The 19052-nt window shown below is 47.5% G+C and overlaps 1 protein-coding gene across 3 annotated transcripts in view; it reads right to left on the reverse strand.

Moving 5' to 3' along the window:
- The window catches only part of ltk (leukocyte receptor tyrosine kinase), a 183055-nt gene that overhangs the window by 11703 nt on the left and 152300 nt on the right, over nt 1-19052 (reverse strand). For all 3 annotated transcript variants that reach the window (XR_013499992.1, XM_078233461.1, XM_078233462.1), the window contains exons 12-18: nt 17534-17720; nt 13836-13926; nt 9782-9846; nt 6124-6253; nt 3059-3156; nt 2611-2703; nt 1366-1467 (exon numbers count right to left, since the gene is read on the reverse strand). Coding sequence is in view for 2 of the 3 variants with exons in the window: in XM_078233461.1 (XP_078089587.1) it covers nt 1366-1467; nt 2611-2703; nt 3059-3156; nt 6124-6253; nt 9782-9846; nt 13836-13926; nt 17534-17720 (766 nt within the window). In the remaining variant the exon portion in view is untranslated. The remainder of the gene's footprint in view (nt 1-1365; nt 1468-2610; nt 2704-3058; nt 3157-6123; nt 6254-9781; nt 9847-13835; nt 13927-17533; nt 17721-19052) is intronic.

Here is a 19052-nt window from a genome sequence, read left to right on the forward strand (position 1 = left end):
TACAAGCAAGAGTTGGACATACTTGTGGCTGGGTTGGAGATCAGAGGGAGGTATCTGGCTATTTTAATCAGCGCGATGGTGGTCTCTTGGATAAGTTTCGATTAGCTTGGGCAGAATTTTACGGCCCTTCCCACCAGTGGGATTTTCCAGTCCCATCAAGTCGATGGGCTTTTGAGCGTTCGCTGCATTTTCCAGCCCTGCCCCCACCATCACAGGGCTGTAAAATTCCATCCAAAGGCAGGGAGGGTGTGAATGTTTTGAAGAGGAATTTACCAGATTTTTCTTCCCATCCAACACCAACCCCACCCTTCCCTCCACCCCGTCCCCCACCTCCTTCTTCCCTGTTGTCATCAGGCTTTTGAATGGACTTACCTCGCATTAAGTTGATCTTTCTCTACAACCTAGCTATGACTATAACACTACATTCTGCACTCTCCGCTTTCCTCCTCTATGAACGGTATGCTTTGTCTGTATAATGTGCAAGAAACAATACTTTTCACTGTATGTTAATACATGTGACAATAATAAATCAAATCAAATCAAATCAAAAAAATTCCCTCCCTAACAGCACTGTGGGTGTACTAGATACACTGCAGCGATTCAAAGAGGCAGTTCACCCATTATCACCTCTTGCTCTGTCTCGCTAACCCTTTCAATCACCAGCCCTAATGCTGCATTCAATTCTTTCCAAGGACAAATATTCTCCTTTGTTAAGTACATTGGAATATTTCAGGAAGTTAAAGGTGCTGAATAAGTGTAAATTGTGATACTTGTCTCATGATTGGATATCTGTGTTATTATCCTAATTGTCTCAACACAATGGCTGAGAAATTTAATCACACCCAAAAGGTGATACATGGGAGGTAGGAAGCACAGGGAATCTTGGGCATCTGTGACCTCCCTTGAAGATAACTTGCACCACTTAATGGATGCCAGATTGCCGAGGGTGAGATCATGTACTGGGTTTGCAGTAGCGGACTCAGATGCTGACATTGGAGGAACAATCTACCAGTAGGAACCTATTGTGTTACCAGAGTTTGCTGTATTACCATACGGTGGCACTGTGGTTAGCGCTACTGCCTCACAGTGCCAGCCCTGGGTTTGATTCCTGGCTTGTGTCACTGTCTGTGCAGAGTTTGCACGTTCTCCTTGTGTCTGTGTGGGTTTCCTCCGGGTGCTCCGGTTTCCTCCCACAGTCCAAAAGTCTTGCTGGTTAGGGTGCATTGGCCATGCTAAAGTCTCCCTCAGTGTATCCAAACAGGCGCCAGAGTGTGACAACTAGGGGATTTTCACAGTAGCTTCATTGCAGTGTTAATGTATATCTACTTGTGACACTAATTAATAAAGTTTAAACTTTGAAACTACCATGTGTCTGTCTTTGATGTGAAAATTCCTTCAAGGAAAGCTTCCGGAGGCATCCACTTGACTGGCAGCATGGCACGTCCACCCTTCCTGTAGTAGCTTGCCCTGGATATGGAAACACATTAGAATTAGCTTCAGGCAATAAAAACCCCATCAGCTAAGCTTTTGAAGATAACTTCTTTCCATAGAAACACTGACCTGCATTTATATAGTGCCTTTTCACATAGGACTGGACTTTAGGACCCTCCCACTGGGCATGTTTCCAGCAAAGGTTGGGGGTGGGGGGGGCTGTTGACATGTAAAATACAAGGGGTGGTAAGCCTACCCTCCTGTCCATCCCCGAGCTGTCCCGCTTAACAAGGTAGGTGGGAGGGCACTGAAATCGACAACCCTCCCACCGTTTGGAAATAAATAACTGAGGGCCAATTGAGGTTGTTAATGAGTCAGATAATATGCTGCCCACACTATAATATGGTTGGCATGGGCAAGCAGGTGGGAGTGAGTAGGTCATATTTTTAAACACACGTGTTTAAAAGGTGGGAAGGATGGGATGGGAGTACGATCTTTGGGGTTGTCCTCTATGTATTAGGGGCACTATGATGGTTCCTCCCCCCCTCAACCTTGATTCCCTCCTACCTGGCCTCCAAAACCACCCACCCTACCCTCCCTCCCTTGCCCCGCTCCCTCCCTGCCTAAAAACGGCCCAACTTACCTGGGCATTGGCATCCATCTTCTATTCTTTCTAGTCCTGTTCTCTGTCCTGGCAATGCCTGCTACTGAAATCTGGTGCTGTTGGCCGATCAGATTGACTGGCAGCTCTCAAAGGTGAGACTTCCACCCAACTGAGGGATCCAAGTCCCACTGTCGCCATTTTAACTCACCCTCAAGGTGTTTGGTTGTCACTTGGTGACGTCACTGAGGTGCAGCACATAGATGACAAATAGCGGGGGCACAGGGTAGATCACTGGGAGGCTCCAGTAGGAGGTGGGATCAGGACGAGAGGGCATTGGGATAACAGAGGAGAAGTGTTGGAGGAGCATGGTGTGATTAACTATGTCCAAGGCTGTCGTACATGCCACAATCCATGCAAAGTGTTGCTTTTTGGCTCAGGGGCAAATGGCACAAGAAGTTGGTGCCCAATAATGGGATGGCAATTGCCACAGTGTGGCATCAAAGCATTTTTGAACTGGCCTGGTCTTCAATTGGAAAGTGGCAGCTCAGCTTTTGACACAAGGATTTCTGACGCACCTGTAAATATCTCGTGCCATCCCAAAGTCTCCAATTTTGGCTGCTCGCCTGGGTCCGCTGCAGGTTAGTAAACAATTCCTTGCTGCAATGTCCCTGAGAAGAACAAACCGAGAAACAGAATCAAATAACACTGCCACCAACGTATCATACATTGATTAGCAATAATAATGGCTGTAGTTCTAGTCAAATTATTGGCACTGTTACAGTACAGACAATGGCCAAAATCTTCCACTTGTGGCTGGGATTTCCCGTTGCCTTTGGGAATGAATGGGGTTTTGGCTGGAACGCCAATTTTTCCATTCTCACTCACAATGGGTCCCACTGCGAATGAGTCTGGAGAGTCCCCCCCCCCCCTCCCCCAATGGGTGTAACTACTTAAAACAACATTTCAACCATCCGTTCTCTTCTATCCAAATTAAAGTTTTGTTCGCTGAAGTTCATGACTAACCTATGAATGAAATGATTGTCTTCCAGATATTTGCAGCCACAAGCGATGTCCTTGGCCATGTTCAGAAGGTCCAGCATTGTCAGTGTAGATGTCTGTGTCTGAAATGGAGTTATAAATAGTAACTGGTCCACTCAAATTGATCTAAGTATGAGACACACATTTAAAGGCCTCCTAGCAATTTCAAATCATTTATTGCCATTCATTGACAAAGAGATGTTATCCTTGCATAGACTACACATTGAAAACATATTACAAAAGGGATTGAGAGGCACTAGAAGAGGTGTAAAAAGAATTTACAAAGAACTGATGGTTACAGTTATCAGGAAAGACTGTACAGAGCTGAGGCAATTGTCCCTGGAATAGAGAATACGGGGGCGTGACCTGATAGAGATCTTTAAAATTCTAAAGTGGCTTGATAAGATTACAGAGGTTGTTTCTACTTCTGAGCCAGTTCAAAACCAGAGACCCTAATGATAAAATAGGCACTAAGGGTATGCAGGGAAACTTCTTTATCTCATTGAGTGCTTAGAATATGGGACTCAACATCACACAGGGAAGTTCAGACAAATGATGGGTTCAAGGAGAAGATTGATATGTACATGAGGAGGAAAGCAATTGGAGGAAACGAGATAGGGTTAGATGATTCAGAGCAGAAGGAAAGTCATCCGAAATATAAATATTAATGTGGACCATTTGGTTTGATGGTCAGTTGCTGTACTTTAATCAGGATGGGGGCGATTTTCCCAAGGGAATTCTAAGTGCTGAATTAGTGGGACAAATGGTTTAATTCATGTTGGTTTTTTCAGTGGGAGTTCTGACTCGAACCTCCCACGCTGTGTACAATGCAGAGGTCACAATCGTGAATATCATTAAAAGCTCGGGGCCCATTCACGCCAAAGTCTGACAGTTCCGGAACTCAGCGCATGTGCCGTGGCCCTGATCTGCCAGCCTGCACTTTGCTGGCCAGCTTGATCACCACAGGATCCCCACAGTGCTGCCCCTACAACCGCCCCTCCCACCCCCCTCACAGCCCAATCGCAGCCCCATGAGCATTCCCGGGCCAGCCCTGACCCCCCACCCCCCCATCCCGGAGTGATCCGATCTCCAGCTCTCCTCTCCCAGCAGTGACAATCCCTGCCACCCCCCCACCCCGGCAGACCCCTCCCCGGGAGGCAGACCCCAGCCAAGGGATGCAGACCCACACAGCAGACCAACCCCGTCCCAGCCCCCCCCCCCCCAATCGTTGGCCTCCCTCCAGCCCAGACCGATCCCCATGTAGAGTGGCAGTGGGACCCCCCCCACCCCCACTGATCATCCCAAAGCCCCACTCACAATAGGCCCCGCCCCTTGGCACTGCCCGATGCCTGGTGGGCAGTGCCAATGTGCCCCCTGGCATGGGCACTTTGCCCCTTGGGCAGTGCCAGGGGGCACAGGCTGGCCCATGCCCAGGGGGCACCACCGCCCGCCACCCGACCACTGGGAGGGCCCCAATTGCCCCCCCCTTCACTCCAGTGGGGTCTCCCACTCGTATCCCGAAAGTGGGGAGAATTCAGTCCCGGACCTGATAATCACATTTAAATTCCATTACAAATAGATTTAAATCACTTCCCTGGTCTTCCCGCTGGTTTCCAGCGTGGTCCCAACTGCGTCTGCTTTCCAGCGGTGGGAGATGCGCATGCGTTCCCGACACATACGCGAATCCCGCAAAATGGCCAACACGCGGCATCTCCCAACCCGACGCGCCAAAACATTAGCGCGTCGCAACAGGAGAATCAAGCCCAATGTTTCGGTAATGCTATATTCACCATTTTAGCTCAAAAGTTCAACAAGACACGATGTGGAGTGGCTTTCTCAGGAAGTGGGGATGTAGTTCATAAACAAAAGGGGTCATTGTGTAAAATTGCAAGTCTTTCTTGTGTTGTTGTGAAATAGCTTCTGTGCAACAGCTAAGTAGCCAGGAATTGTACGATCACAGCATATGGCTTAGCCTAGATGGAAATCTGGAAGTCTCACATTCATACACGAAAGGGGAGGTATTTTATTGTACGTACTGACTTGATGGTGCACTGGGTCTTACTTTAAATCTCTCAAACTTAATATATGGTCTTCCTCTCGCTTTCTTTCTTTTAAACATAGTCCAGGATTTTTAAATTAGTGCGGGGTCTGAATTGGAGACGGACATGCACAGAATTTTGCGCCGCTGGCGACCACGTTCCTGACCCCATGTTGGTTTCAATGAGGGCGCCTCAAGGTGAGATCACCTGCCTACTGTGTCTCACAGGTCAGCCAATTCAGGCCAATTATTGACAATTATTGAGACCCCATTCCTGTGTTGACTAGGATTTTCAATCAATATGGATGGCGCACGTCAACCTGGACTATGTCCAAGCCAATGTGGTGAGCTCAGGGTAGGACCAGAGAATCCCAACCTTGGGCAAGGTTGGAGAATTCCAGCCTGGATCTTTCAAGGCTGAAATCCAGAGTGCTGGTTGAGGATAGTAAGGGATATCGGACTAAAGTGGAGTGAATGGAGCTGAGGTACAGATCAGCCATGATCTAGTCTGGGGCAAATCTCAAGAGGTTAGATGACTTCCTCCTATTCCTATGTCCCTAAGATGTCTGATGCACTGCTGCTGAGTATATACAGACAACCCATTTGATCCTAATGTGCAGGCTTATTGCTTGGTAGGGAATAGGTGGCAAATCAGCATTAATGATGTGTTTCCTATGAGGCAGTGTTCATAGAATCATAGAATCCTACAGTGCAGAAGGAGGCCATTCGGCCCATTGAGACGGCACCGATAACAATACCACCCAGGCCCTATCCCCATAGCCCTTCGTATTTACCCCACTAATCCCTCTAACCTACGCATCCCGGGGCACTAAGGAGCAATTTAGCATGGCCAATCAACCTAACCTGCACAACTTTGTTGACTCATTGTGTGTACTTCCCTATGCTTATCTCTGTTTTCAGGCCTGGTCCTAATCTGGGCCCTGCCTCTTCGCTCTATGGCTTCGTGGGATACCACACAAAGAATATTACAAGTATTCACTATTATGCTTACAGCTTTCGGCCTGTTTTCACGGAGGTAAGTCTTCATGTCTCCTCCAGTCATTAGCTCCAGAAGGATAAACCGAGGCAAAGCTTGGAGACTCACACCGATACATCGGACAATGTTCTGATGGTTAAACTTGCTGTTTACGAAAGCAACAGGCAAAAGACAAATCATCAAAATACAAAGAGTTCTGAACAATAAATATAGATCAAGGGCAATAAGGAAAATATCCAATGGAATAATACTTCACTTTCATGGGAACTCTCATCTGGACTAAATTTATTATTTTTGTATGGATTGTTTCCGTATAAATGTAGATAAACTCCTTACAACCACTCTGTTTAACAAATCCCTTGCCTACATCGGTTTCCACTGCAGAAGGCTTGGTAAGCTAAGGACACAGGTTTAAAGTAATTAGTAAAAGAAGTAAAGATGAGGAGACATTCCTTTTGTGCAGTGTTAAGGGAAAAGAATAGAAGAGCGAAACTAATTGACAGCACAGTATTGGGTTTCTTTTACACTGTCAATTCATAGAATCATAGAATCCCTACAGTGCAGAAGGAGACCATTCAGCCCATCGAGTCTGCACTGACAACAATCCCACCCGTAACCCACAAATTTACCCTGTTAGTCTCACTGACACTAGGGCAATTTAGCATGGCCAATCAACCTGACCCATACATTTTTGGAGTGTGGGAGAAAACGAGAGCACCCGGAGGAAACCCATGCAGATGGAATTCTGTGATTCCATTCCTTATGGCCTTGCGTCACTGTCTGTGTGGAGTTTGCATGTTCTCCCCGCGTCTGCGTCGGTTTCCTCCGGGTGCTCTGGTTTCCTCCCACAAATGTGCAGGGTAGGTGGATTGGCCTTGGTTAAAAAAATTGCCCCATGGTGACCAAAGACGTGTAGGATAGATAGATTAGCCGTGGTAAATGTGTGGGGTTATGGGGATAGGGCATAGGAAGAGGGCCTGAGTAAGATACTCTGTCAGAGAGTCGGCCCAGACTCGATGGGCTGAATGGCCTCTTCTGCATTGTAGGGATTCTATGAAGCTGGGTTTGCATGAGAGTGCGTTCTTCATTCAAAAAATCAGGAATTATGATAGGCTCCCAAAAGTAAATATATGGCACCAAATCAGGTGTCAAAAAATGGAAATGTTCTGAGAGATGGGGATGGGGGTGGAGAGGGTGGGGGACAAACCCAAAGAAACTAATCCTCCTGTCTTTAATTCTCACTGGCACTGCTAACTGCATTCCTGCGTAATACAGTTGAATTAATGAGATGATGATTATACCTGAAATGTGGATCATGATAAGCTTCTGTCCCACTGCACTCTCAGTCTAACTTGGAGTAGCGTGGCCCTTTAAAGGAGGGCATTGCCCGATGGCCACATGATTGGTGAGAACCCTGTGGATGGCCCTGACGGGAAGCTGAGCCAGTCAGCAGGAGGTCGCCTACCACAGGTCAAGGAGGGACTCTCAGTTGGAGCCAGGGAGTCAAGTAGCGTGGGCGCATTGTAATTTAGTCTGACCTTGTATATATATTATTCTTGTTGTTTGATAATAAAGCCCTTTGTTGATTCAAGACACATCGAGTCGCCCTCAATCCTTTGGCTTGAATTTCTCTCCCATTGAGCGCACTGTTCCCCGTGGGCCCAGAAGCAGCCGTGAAACGTGCTTCTGGCTGCAATGGGCCCCGGAGCCAGCCAGTGTGAAACGTACTCTCTGAAAGGCTGATCACTACAGCAGAGAGTGGAAAGAGGGTGGGCTCTGAGAGAAGTGACGGTGCAGGCGGGAGTTTGCAAGCAGCTCTCTGAAGGCTGACGGCTGCCTCAGGGAACTGCAGTATTGTCCCAATGACATTTTCACCAAGAAAATGCTGCAAACTCTATACTACAGAATCAAGCAACTGACAGCACGACTCACAACACCCAAACCCTCAAACATGTTATTTCATTTTGTCTCATCCTGGATATTTAACCTGCCCTGAATTGGGAATGGTGAAAATTTGGGAACACCGTTAGGCCGATTGGCCTGTATGTCAAGCATAAAAGTGTACGGGCCAGGTCAACTCAGGGTCAACAGCATGTTTAATGAGCTGAATTGCCCTTCAGTTGTTGGCTGGCGAACTTCCAGCCTTTTGCCCACACCCGCCAGCTGAACTACTGCGAGAGAGCGCTTTGATGTCAGGACACAAGCTTGACTACTTCTCGCACAAATTCGAATAGGCCTCACACCCGCTCTAGCTCTGTAAAGTCCTGGCCTTTGTCTTTGCATTTCCTGAGTCTATATTCAGAACCTCTTTTGGGCAGTCAGCTTTTTGAAGCTGTTTCTTAACTTCTGCTAATTTTATGTGTTGACGTTTCTAACTCCTCAGCAGTGTTATTCATAGATATAGGTTACCAAACCAGAATGCTGATTATGGGCGCTACTGTCATGCAATTTATAAAATTCTTTTCCTAGGACATCTTTTAATTTTTCATGTGGGCGTCACTGTCAAGGCCAGGGTTTTTATTTCCCATTCCTAAGTCGGTGAGTTACTTTCTTGATCCGCTGGTTATTTTAAAATCCTGGATATTTAAAGTCCGGAATATAATATTTTTAGTGTTATCACCATTTTGTCATGATGGCCATTTTTCTCCCCGGCAGTGCCTTCTCCCTTATCTCCAAATGATTCATATTTACAACGATTAACAATGCATTTCCCTCCACTGCATTGGTTGGATGAAACTTTACATCCATCTCACTGTTTTGCAGAAATTAGCAGGGTTGTTTTATATTCGAGGGGCTTCCGTTCACCTTGGGCCTTCGAGTGCATCAATGAATACTCCACTGTGATGGTGCTGGAGGCCATTTTGTTATAGTCCTTTGTAGCAGGCTTGGCCAGGCCTGTCAGTCTTGTGACAAGACTAATAACAAAGGGCATGTGCAAGGCTGGTGAAGATAAAGATCCAAAAGGACGGATCTTTGCCAATGAAGGTAAGAAAAAGCAGCAAAACTTAGATAAATCCAGTTAAAGAATGAAATAAAATTGGGGAGGTCTGTAGCTTGAAATAGAAAGGGAGGTTTAGGAGGTAAGTTTATGCAATGAAGATTGGAGGCTATATTCAGGCTGCACTCACAGTGTGGCTGACTAGATGTGAGCATTGGCTGGAGATGAGACTAAAGGATTGTCCAACTAACACTCCTTGAATTTACCTTTCCATCCCAGTTCCACATGACTTTATTTTTTATTCATTTGTGGGACATGGGCATCGCTGGCTGGCCAGCATTTATCACCCATTCCTAGTTGTCCTTGGAGGGCAGTTGGAGTCAACCACATTGCTGTGGTTCTGGAGTCACATGTAGGCCAAACCAGGTAAGGACGGCAGATTTCCTTCCTAAAGAACCAGGTGGGTTTTTCTAACAATTGACAATGGTTTCATGGTCATCAGTAGATTCTTAATTTGAGACATTTTTTATTTAATTTCAATTCCACCATCTGCCGTGGCGGGATTCAAACTCAGGACATTAGTTGAGTTTCTGGACTAATAGTCTAGCGATAATGCCATTAGGCCATTGCCTCCCCGTGACTGATATTTCTGATCTGTTATCAGTAACCTGTGAAGATATTGGGAAATGCCGATCAAGGGATCAAAGGTCAATGAAGAAGAATGATCACCATTACCTGATAATCAAAGCCTCCATCAAGAAATCCATTTCATCTTGTTCGGAGCAAATTTCCGGAAGAGTCTGTAATGGTAGAAAACTGATATGAATATTTCACCAAAGAGATGCAGGAATATATCAACCTTTATAAGATTAGATGGGCTGGGAGTTTGTGTTTGAGGTGGAATCGTGAGTTGGAGATTTCCCAATGTCACCATCCCACCTCCGACGTGGCAGTGCTTGCTGACGTTATTTTCGTGCTGCGGGGGGGCGGGGGGGGGGAAGGTGGGGGCGGTGGGGGGGGGTGGAACTGGGCCATGGTCAGGTCTGCTATCTCCCACACCAGTAGTGAGGTGCGATCAGCAGTGAGTTGGACGCGGAGAGGGATCTATCGTGGTTTGGAACCGATACAGGACCTGACCCCACCGCCATCTTGGTACTGCAAGAATTCAAAAAATGTCTGGGAGAATTTGGCTGAACTTCGAGCTGTGAGCATCTACTGTCATTGCTGATGTCATTGCTGGCTAATAGGTTGTTATCTTGGTGAATGTTGGCCCAGCACTGAGGAACCCTCTGGAAACTCCCAGCCCTTTGCACAATCCATTGCTCTCCTGATTTTCTGCTTGAGAAGACCAGGCTCTGAGGGGTCTGCTAGCCCAGCCTTTCTCTACACCCCCCTACTCGTGGCTGCATTCTGTCAGGTGAATGCAGCAGGTCACAGCATGTTTTGCAAGGGTGCATGGCAGCCCAGCTCTGGGGCAGCTCCTCACATGCAGAGTTCCAATCCTGCAGTCACACTAACTATCCTACTCTCTAGAACCTCAACAGAGCAATCCCCTGGCTGTTCCTGGCCCAACTTCACCACAAGGCATGTCATCCCATCAAGAATGTCAGGCCCTTTAGAATGGTGCCGCGCAGTGTCAACATGTTGGCACTTGCACAGCATTGGTGAGGTCACCAATTCATTCATGGGACATGGGTATCACTGGCTGGCCAGCATTTATTGCCCATCCCTAGTCGCTCTTGAACTGAGTGGCTTGCTCGGCCATATCAGAGAGCAATTGAGAGTCAACCACATTGCTGCAGCTCTGGAGTCACATGTAGGCCAGACCAGGTAAGGACAGCAGATTTCCTTTCGCCAAAGGACATTAGTGAACTAGATGGGTTTTCCCGACAATTGACAATGGTTTCATGGACATCAGAAGATTCTTAATTTCAGGTATATTTTATTGAATTCAAATTCCACCTTCTGCTGTGGCGGGATTCGAACCCTGGATGAATAATCGAGTGATAATACTCCTAGGCCATCACCTGTACGTGATTACTCCAACACCGGTATTCAGAGCAGAAAATATCATCCCCAAGCTATCATGTCACTGCAGCAAGCTAATGCTGCACCACACTGAGCAGAGCATATAAAAACTGCATTCATCGTGGACCCAAATGTATGGATTTCATTTTTGATGAGACTTTGTAGAAATGGAATTGTTATTTTGTAAACTTCATCCACTCCAATGCCAGAATTTTGGAGCCAGGAAGCGGCCTGAAGAACCGGGACTGGCTAGCTTCAAACTTCAGTCACTGCTACTTGGGCATCTTGGTGCAGGCGGTAAATGATAGGAGAGATATTCCCAAACTGTTAGGCTGTAAGATGTCACCCATCATAACCAAGAGGGCCTCCATGGCGATGAGGGTCTCTATGGTGATGAGGGCTTCTAAGGGGATGAGGGCCTCCTGGGGATGAGAGCCTCCATGGATGAGGACCTCCATGGCGATGAGGGGGGTCTCTATGGCAATGAGGGTCTCCATGGCGATGAGGGTCTCCATGGTGATGAGGGTCTCCATGGTGATGAGGGTCTCTATGCCATCCTCAGATAAGCTTCTCTTATGTCTCACACAGGTCCCAGCATTGTGGCACCACCCCCAGTAGCCAACATGAGCCTTGGATGTCAAGAGGAGGGAAATGTGTCCAAGGAAGTAGTCTCACACCAGACTAGCTCACTGGGCAACAGCGTAGATACATGAACCTCGGGTGGATGTAGTTGGTGACACTGGGTAAGGAGTACAGCAGGAGGTGTTTGAGGCAGAGGTGTCTATGGGCAGTTTCTCCTGGGGGCAGCAGTCTCATTGATGCTTTGTAGCTCACTGAACAAGGGCTTTGGGGCTCATTATCTGCACCTGCAGCTGCAGCTGCAGCTGCAATTGTGTGACCATCTGGCAGAGTTTCCTGCGGTATTGAGAGATTTACGTCGGTAAATGGAGAAGTTAAAGGTGCAGATGAGCTCAACTCTCGGAGATTTGAATGCGTGAGAGAGTGACCAACCTCATGGAGAGGCACATGCTGAGGGGTGACATGATGGAGGTATGCAAAATTGTGAGGGATAGGGCGCGAATGGACAGGAGGAACATATGTCCCTTGGCAGAGAGTTCAAAAACCAGGAGACATAGATTCAAACTAAGAGATAGGAGGTATAACGGGGGCATAACCTTTTCACATATAGGGTGATGGGGGTGTCTGGAATTCACTGCCTGAGTTGGTGGTGGAGGCAGAGACCCTAAACACATTGAAAAAATACCTGGATCAGCTCCTTAAGTGTGGTAAATTGCAGGGCTATGGGGTGGATGCAGGAAGATGGGATTAGAAAGGGCACCTGGGTTTCCATTAGTTCTGCTGCCATTTGCTGGTTCTTTTTCCCTCTTGCAGTAGTCTTATGAGAGTTAAGGATAACGCGATCTCACCGCGCTCTTTCCCCAACCTGACTTTTAAAAATATTTTTATTCCCTTTCTTTAATGAGTTGACGTTATTTTGAGACCCGATTGCAAGGTTGTTGTTAATGAGAGGAGACAGGAGGGATTGTATCGCCATGATTCTCCTCCATTTATCCTCTCCACACACTGTACCCAAATCTCAGTCAATGCTCAGCATTTCCCTGCTCTACATGGCTTTGTCCAAGGACCATGCAGACTGCAGAACTCTAATATGCTATCCAAAGATATTGGACCTTACCGTCCGTTCACGCCATGCTTTCCCGCTGCAGTAAAGACAGAGAATTTGGTGGAAAGCTAAATCTCTGTTCACTGCAGCGGGACGGTCAAAAAATTCCGGCCATCAAATAGATTATAGACAGGATGAAGAGGCTTTCATTACTTCCTTTGCAGTGGCCAGGATTTTCTGCTCCCGCTTTTGTCAGGCAACAGGAGTGGAAAATCTCACGAGAACTCCCAAATTGCCTTTCAAGTTGACATAAACGCTTGATACGATTGCTCCCAGCTCCCCACCCCCCACCCCTCCCTCCCGTCAAGGAGGTAATGCATTTCTTGATGCTTAACATTGGGAACATTATTTGAATACATTAATATCTAATTATCAGGCCACTCCACCTGAATCATCCCCACCCACACCCCACCCATCACAAAGCTCATTCACATTGGCATGCGGACAGAATGATGTGAATCGTGACTGCTCTCCCAGGATGTCTACCTGGCTAGCAGACCTCCCAGGGGAGCTCAGGTGAGTGCATCGCTCAGGAAGAGGGTCATGCCTGGGCACTGTCCCTTGGCATGATCCTCAGAGGCTGCCCTGGCAGCTTTATGTTGTGGGACACACCCCTTTAAATTTTTTACTCATATGTGTTGGACTATATGGCGGAGAATTCCGCTATTGCTGTTGGCAGCTTCAATGTCTCTGGCCCCACCAGCTATCGGCCTTTGACAATTTCCGGCAGAATTCAGCCCAGTGGCTTTACTAATGGTGGTGAAGAAAATCCACATAGAGCCATGATGTTCTAAGGTGTGATGTCCCTGATTTGATACTCCCTGTGACACCGCTTCCTTGACTATGACAAAGTTGGTAGCGTTAGGGTCTTTCCTTAATTATGACACAACTGGTGGTTTGATAATGGCTGTGATAGGTCATGGTAGTCTTATGCTCTACCATTCATGGACAGTGACCATGGAAGGCGTTTATAAATCAGTCTCTTTGCAATCTACTGGAGAAACATGACCGCCCACTCTTACAACTGGAGGACAACATATAACAGAGGAACAAATTTTTGAAAATTCCATGACTAACCTTGATTGCCACTTGTAAAGGGACAGACTCTCCGCTAATTCCAACCACATGACCCTCATACACTTCACCAAAAGCACCATGACCAAGGGCCCTAAGGAGCAGAAGAGGAGTTAATTTTCGATTAGAGTTGACTGTATTAGCAGTGCTGTAAAACAGACTTTATCATGATGCATTTCAGCAATTTAACAAATAAGCAAAAGTCTTTGCTCTCCAGTGAACGTGTGGGCTCAGTGGGGTGTCCTGCCCACTGACAATGCTCATCAGGATACTGCAAGCTTGAACGCCCCCTCTCCGCTAACCCCCATGATTTCCCACCCATTAGTTAACAATGAGCAGAAGGTCATGTTCTTAGAACATCTCAAATTAATCTGTTGCTGGAGCTTAGCTATACAAGATCTTATCATAGAATCATAGAATCCCACAGTGCAGAAGGAGACTACTCGACCCATCGAGTCTGCACCAACCACAATCCCACCCAGGCCCTATCCCCATAACCCCATGCATTTACCCCAGCTGGTCCCCCTGACACTCAGGGCAATTTAGCATGGCCAATGCACCTAACCCGCACATCTTTGGACTGTGGGAGGAAACCGGAGCAACCGGAGGAAACTCTCGCAGACATAAGGAGAACCTGCAAACTTCACACAGACAGTGACTCGAGGCTGAATCGAACCTGGGTCCTGGCGCTGTGAGGCAGCAGTGCTAACCACTGTGCCACCGTGCTGTCCCCGTGACCTCTCCATTCCCATGGTCTCTTATAGAGACAAGGCCGTCTCTGAGTGCTTTCACATATCACATCAGCTGTGGTTCAGTCAGGAGCCCTCTAGGAGCTGAGTCACAAGATTCTAGGTTCAAATCTCACTCCGGAGACTTGAGCTCAAGAAAAATCGAAGCTGACACTCTAGTGCAGGATTGTAGGAGTGCTGTGCAGTACTTTGAATGAGATGTTAAACCAAGGTCCCTTCTGCCCTTTCAAGTGGATGCTTATGATCCTATGGTATTATTTTGATAAGGAGAATTATCCCTGGTCACCTGCCAGTATTTATCCCACAGTCAACATTGCATAATCTGGTCGTTATCACATTGCTGTTTCTGGGAGCTTGCTGTGTACGAATTGATTCCGAAATGACAATGGTGACTATGCTTCAAAAAGGGCTTCACTGGCTGCAAAGTGCATGTCCGATGGTTGCCAAAAGCTCCATATCAATGATAGTCTTTATTGTCCCTCACCACCTGCATATCTCTGACCCATCACTAAACCCATTATCTTCTGTGTCCATTCCTAAAAGAAAGACGCCCGAACTCATACCTAAATATGCCTAAATGCCTCCTTTAGGCCCACATTTAAAGTTCTTGTTTCCAACAAAACTTTTACTTTTGTCTAATCTGATCTATATCCTTAAATATGGACCAAATCTGCACTCTCTTTTGCTACCTTGAGTGTATCAGTGGTTAACATTGCTGCCTCACAGCGCCAGGGACCTGGGTTCAATTCCTGGCTTGGGTCACTGTCTGTGCAGAGTCTGCACGTTCTCCCCGTGTCTGCGTGGGTTTCCTCCGGGTGCTCTGGTTTCCTCCCGCAGTCTGAAAGACGTGCTGGTTAGGTGCATTGGCCATGCTAAATTCTCCCTCAGTGTACCCGAACAGGCGCCAGAGTGTGGCAACTAGCGGATTTTCACAGTAACTTCAGGGCCGATTCTCCCATTGTGACCCGCAACTTTTCTGGTGGGTCTGGTCGGAGGAATAGCGTGTCGGCCATTTCGCGGGATTCGCGCATGCGTCGGGAATGCGTGTCTCCCAGAGCCAGAGAACAGTCACAGTCGAGACCACGCTGGAAACCAGCAGGAAGAGAGGTAAGTCATTTGAATATTTTTTCAATGTATTTTAAATGTATTTTGCGTGTGATTATCGGGCCCGGCACGGAACATGCCGGGCCCGATAGCATCTCCCACCCCGCCACATGTACTTCATTCCGAGGAGGTTTAGAGTAGCTCCCCACGTTCAGGGAACTAGCGGGAGATCCCGCCAGAATGAAGGGGGGGAAAATCAGGGACCCCCAGGGGCTCGGGCAGCATGGGTTGTCCCCTGGGCATGGGCACCCTGGCAGTGCCAGCCTGTGTCCCCTGGCACTGCCCAAGGGGCAAAGTGCCCATGTCCAGGGGGCACCTTAGCACTGCCCATCGGGCATTGGGCAGTGCCAAGGCGGTGGGGCCCATTGTGGCGGAGCCTAGGGCCAATCAATTGGGATGGGGGGGTCTCGCTGCCACTTTGCATGGGGATCGGTCTGGGCTGAAGGGAGGGCAGCGATTGGGGCAGCCTGGGGGGGTGGGGGTGGGGGGGTGGTCTGCTGTGGGGGGGGCCTGCCTCCCAGGGGAGAGTGTGACCCCGGGGGGGTCAGCGGGGTGGATCTGCTGAGGTGAGGGGGGGTGGGAGCATCGCCACTGCTGGGGAGGGGGGGTGGGCTGAACATCAGGGCGCTCCGGGGTGAGGGGGGTTTAGGGCTGGCCCAGGAATTGTTGTGGGGGCTGCGATCGGGCTGTGGGGGGGCTGGAGGGGCAGCATTGCGGGGGTCCCGGGCTGGCCAGCAATCGAGCTGACCAGCAAACGGGGAGACTGACAGATCAGGAGCCACTGCACATGCGCAGTGTTCCAGAACGGTCAGACTCCGGTGTGAATAGGCCCTGCCCCAGTGCACAGAGCGCGGAGATTCAGGTGAGAAGCTGCACTGAAAAAACAGTCGCGACCGAGAACAGTTTTTCCACCAATTCAGCACTTTTGGGAGAATCGCCCCCTTCATTGCAGTGTTAATGTAAGCCTTCTTGTGACACTAATAAATCAAATAATACCTGGAACACATCTGGTTGACAATCAATTGCCTGCCCTGGCTGGAGATCAAGCCTCAAACAATCAATCTCTATCAAAGCAATACCCCAGACTATTTTAATCTGCAAATCGGGTTCCTGCAACATATAGATAACCGTTTCAGGAACTAACTGGGCGATGCTTGCACCCTACAGGTTCCACTCCATTTTATTGAGTACCACAAACAAGTAGGATCAGGAATGGTAAGGGTAAAATTATTTATGGGGGCATCTTCTTAAATAAAGGCTTTCGGAGGATACTGACCCATCCCTGCCCAAGATCCATGATAACCCGCCCCCCCCCCTCCCCCCACCCCCCCATTCAGGCATAAACCTTGCTCTACCTGAGCTATCCAATGGTATGCTAGCCCAAGCCTCTAGGAGAAGCTAGGATTGCCCTCCTGGGTGAAGGGAAGATTGAATTGTCTTCAAAATTATGAGACATTTTGATAGACTAGATAGAGAGAAACTGTTTCCATTGACTGGAGGATCAGCAACCAGGGATCACAGCTTTAAGATGATTGGCTCAAAGCTGGTAGGGATGGGGGAGGAGTATCGGGAATAGGAAAGATAAAGACAATTTTTTTTTACACACATCTTATGATTTAAAATGCACTGCCTGAAAGGATATAGGAAGCCGGTTTAATGGCAACTTTCAAAAGGGATTTGGATATAAGGGACCATTTCCAGGGGCTTTGAGATGAGAGCAGGGTGTGTGGGACTTATTGGAGAGTTCTTTCAAAGGACGGTCAGGGGCACGATGGGTTGAACGGCCTCCTTGTGTGTTGTAAGATTCTACGATTCTTATCTGCCCGCGAGAGTTTTAATGTCACCCACCTCAGCAAGGAGATGTTTCTCCTGGGCACTTCTTTGAGTTCGTTGAGTGATGCCACCTTGCCGGCGAAGCAATAGTTTGGATTGTAATCGGTCATGATGGTTGAGGTTCTGATCTTACTCAGCTTGTACTCTGGGCTCTGCAGCTTCACCCTCACTGCCTGGAACCGGTTGTTCTTGCGATAGTAAACTGCCGTGGGAATAACACAAGGATTGATGAGGGGCTGTTGGCCATTCAGTTCATAGAATCATAGGATCCCTACAGTGCAGATGGAGGCCATTCGGCCCATCGAGTCTGCACCGACAACAATCTCACCCAGGCCCGATCCCTGTTATCAGGTCTTGCTCACCAACCAGTTCACACATACAGACCCATAAACTCACTCATATATATGATACACACAAATGAACAGAGATTCATGCAGGAACAAATTTACACCTTGTAAGGCCATGTCCATTGTGGATCTCTTGAGCTACATTAATCTCGACCAATATCTACAATTTATTTCACATAAGTACTGAAGCTTTCTTTTCTAGTTTTCCTATATTACAACAGTGACTCGACTTCCATAGCATTTCATTGGTTGTGGAGCGCCCTGCGACGTCCTGAGATTGTGAAAGATGCTATACAAATGCAAGTCCTTTCTTTCCGATGTTCATTCTATCTGATTATGATCGGACCTTTGAATGCATAACAACTCTACTCATGAACTGAAAAGTGACTAGGAGCTTAATGGTCATCATCCATAATTGATTGCTATCTTTCTTGAGCCAGAAAGTCGTGGGTTTAAATCTCATTCTAGGTGTTCTGACCAATATTTATCTCCTAACAAGCATCACTGAAAAAATAATCGGATGAGTTGGTCGTTATTTCATGGCTGTCTGTGGGACCTTGCCGTGTTCAAATGGGTTGCCATGTTTTCGGCAATGACTGCATTTCAAAAATATTTTATTGCTGGGGGAGCGTTTTGGGACCTCCTGAGGATGTGGAAGGCACTATGTGAATTCAAGTTTCTTCCTTTTTGATTCATTTCATTGGAAAAAAAATGCAGACTTCAAATCTGTCCTTATTGACCACGGGATCAATGATGTCTCCAGTCAGTAACATGCAGGTATCCTTTTAAATAATTATTAATGGTTTTATATAAAGTGACTAGAGATCCTGGACCCTGGCCAGCTCAGTATGTGCCTTAAATTTGAGCTAATGGCGCACAGTTATTCCAGCCAACATTTATGTTTTCAGTTAAATTCTGCTCCATCTTTCCCATGCGGTTGTTGGCCTTGCCGAGTGGGGGGCCATCACTCGGCACTTTTCCTGCCAATGTTTACACTTCATTATTCTTGGCTGCTCAGTACGGTGTGGTAAGGACAGGAATTCATTTGATGGTTCTGCTTGAATTAGTTTACCAAGGGCAAATCATCTGGGGCCAATAAATGCCGCAACTACTACATCAAGGCAACATTAAGGCATCCTAGCAAAATTGAAGTCAATGGGAATCAGGGGGAAAATGACTGGTTGGAG

Source organism: Mustelus asterias, chromosome 18 (genome assembly GCF_964213995.1).
Source record: "Mustelus asterias chromosome 18, sMusAst1.hap1.1, whole genome shotgun sequence".
Lineage (NCBI taxonomy): Eukaryota > Metazoa > Chordata > Chondrichthyes > Carcharhiniformes > Triakidae > Mustelus > Mustelus asterias.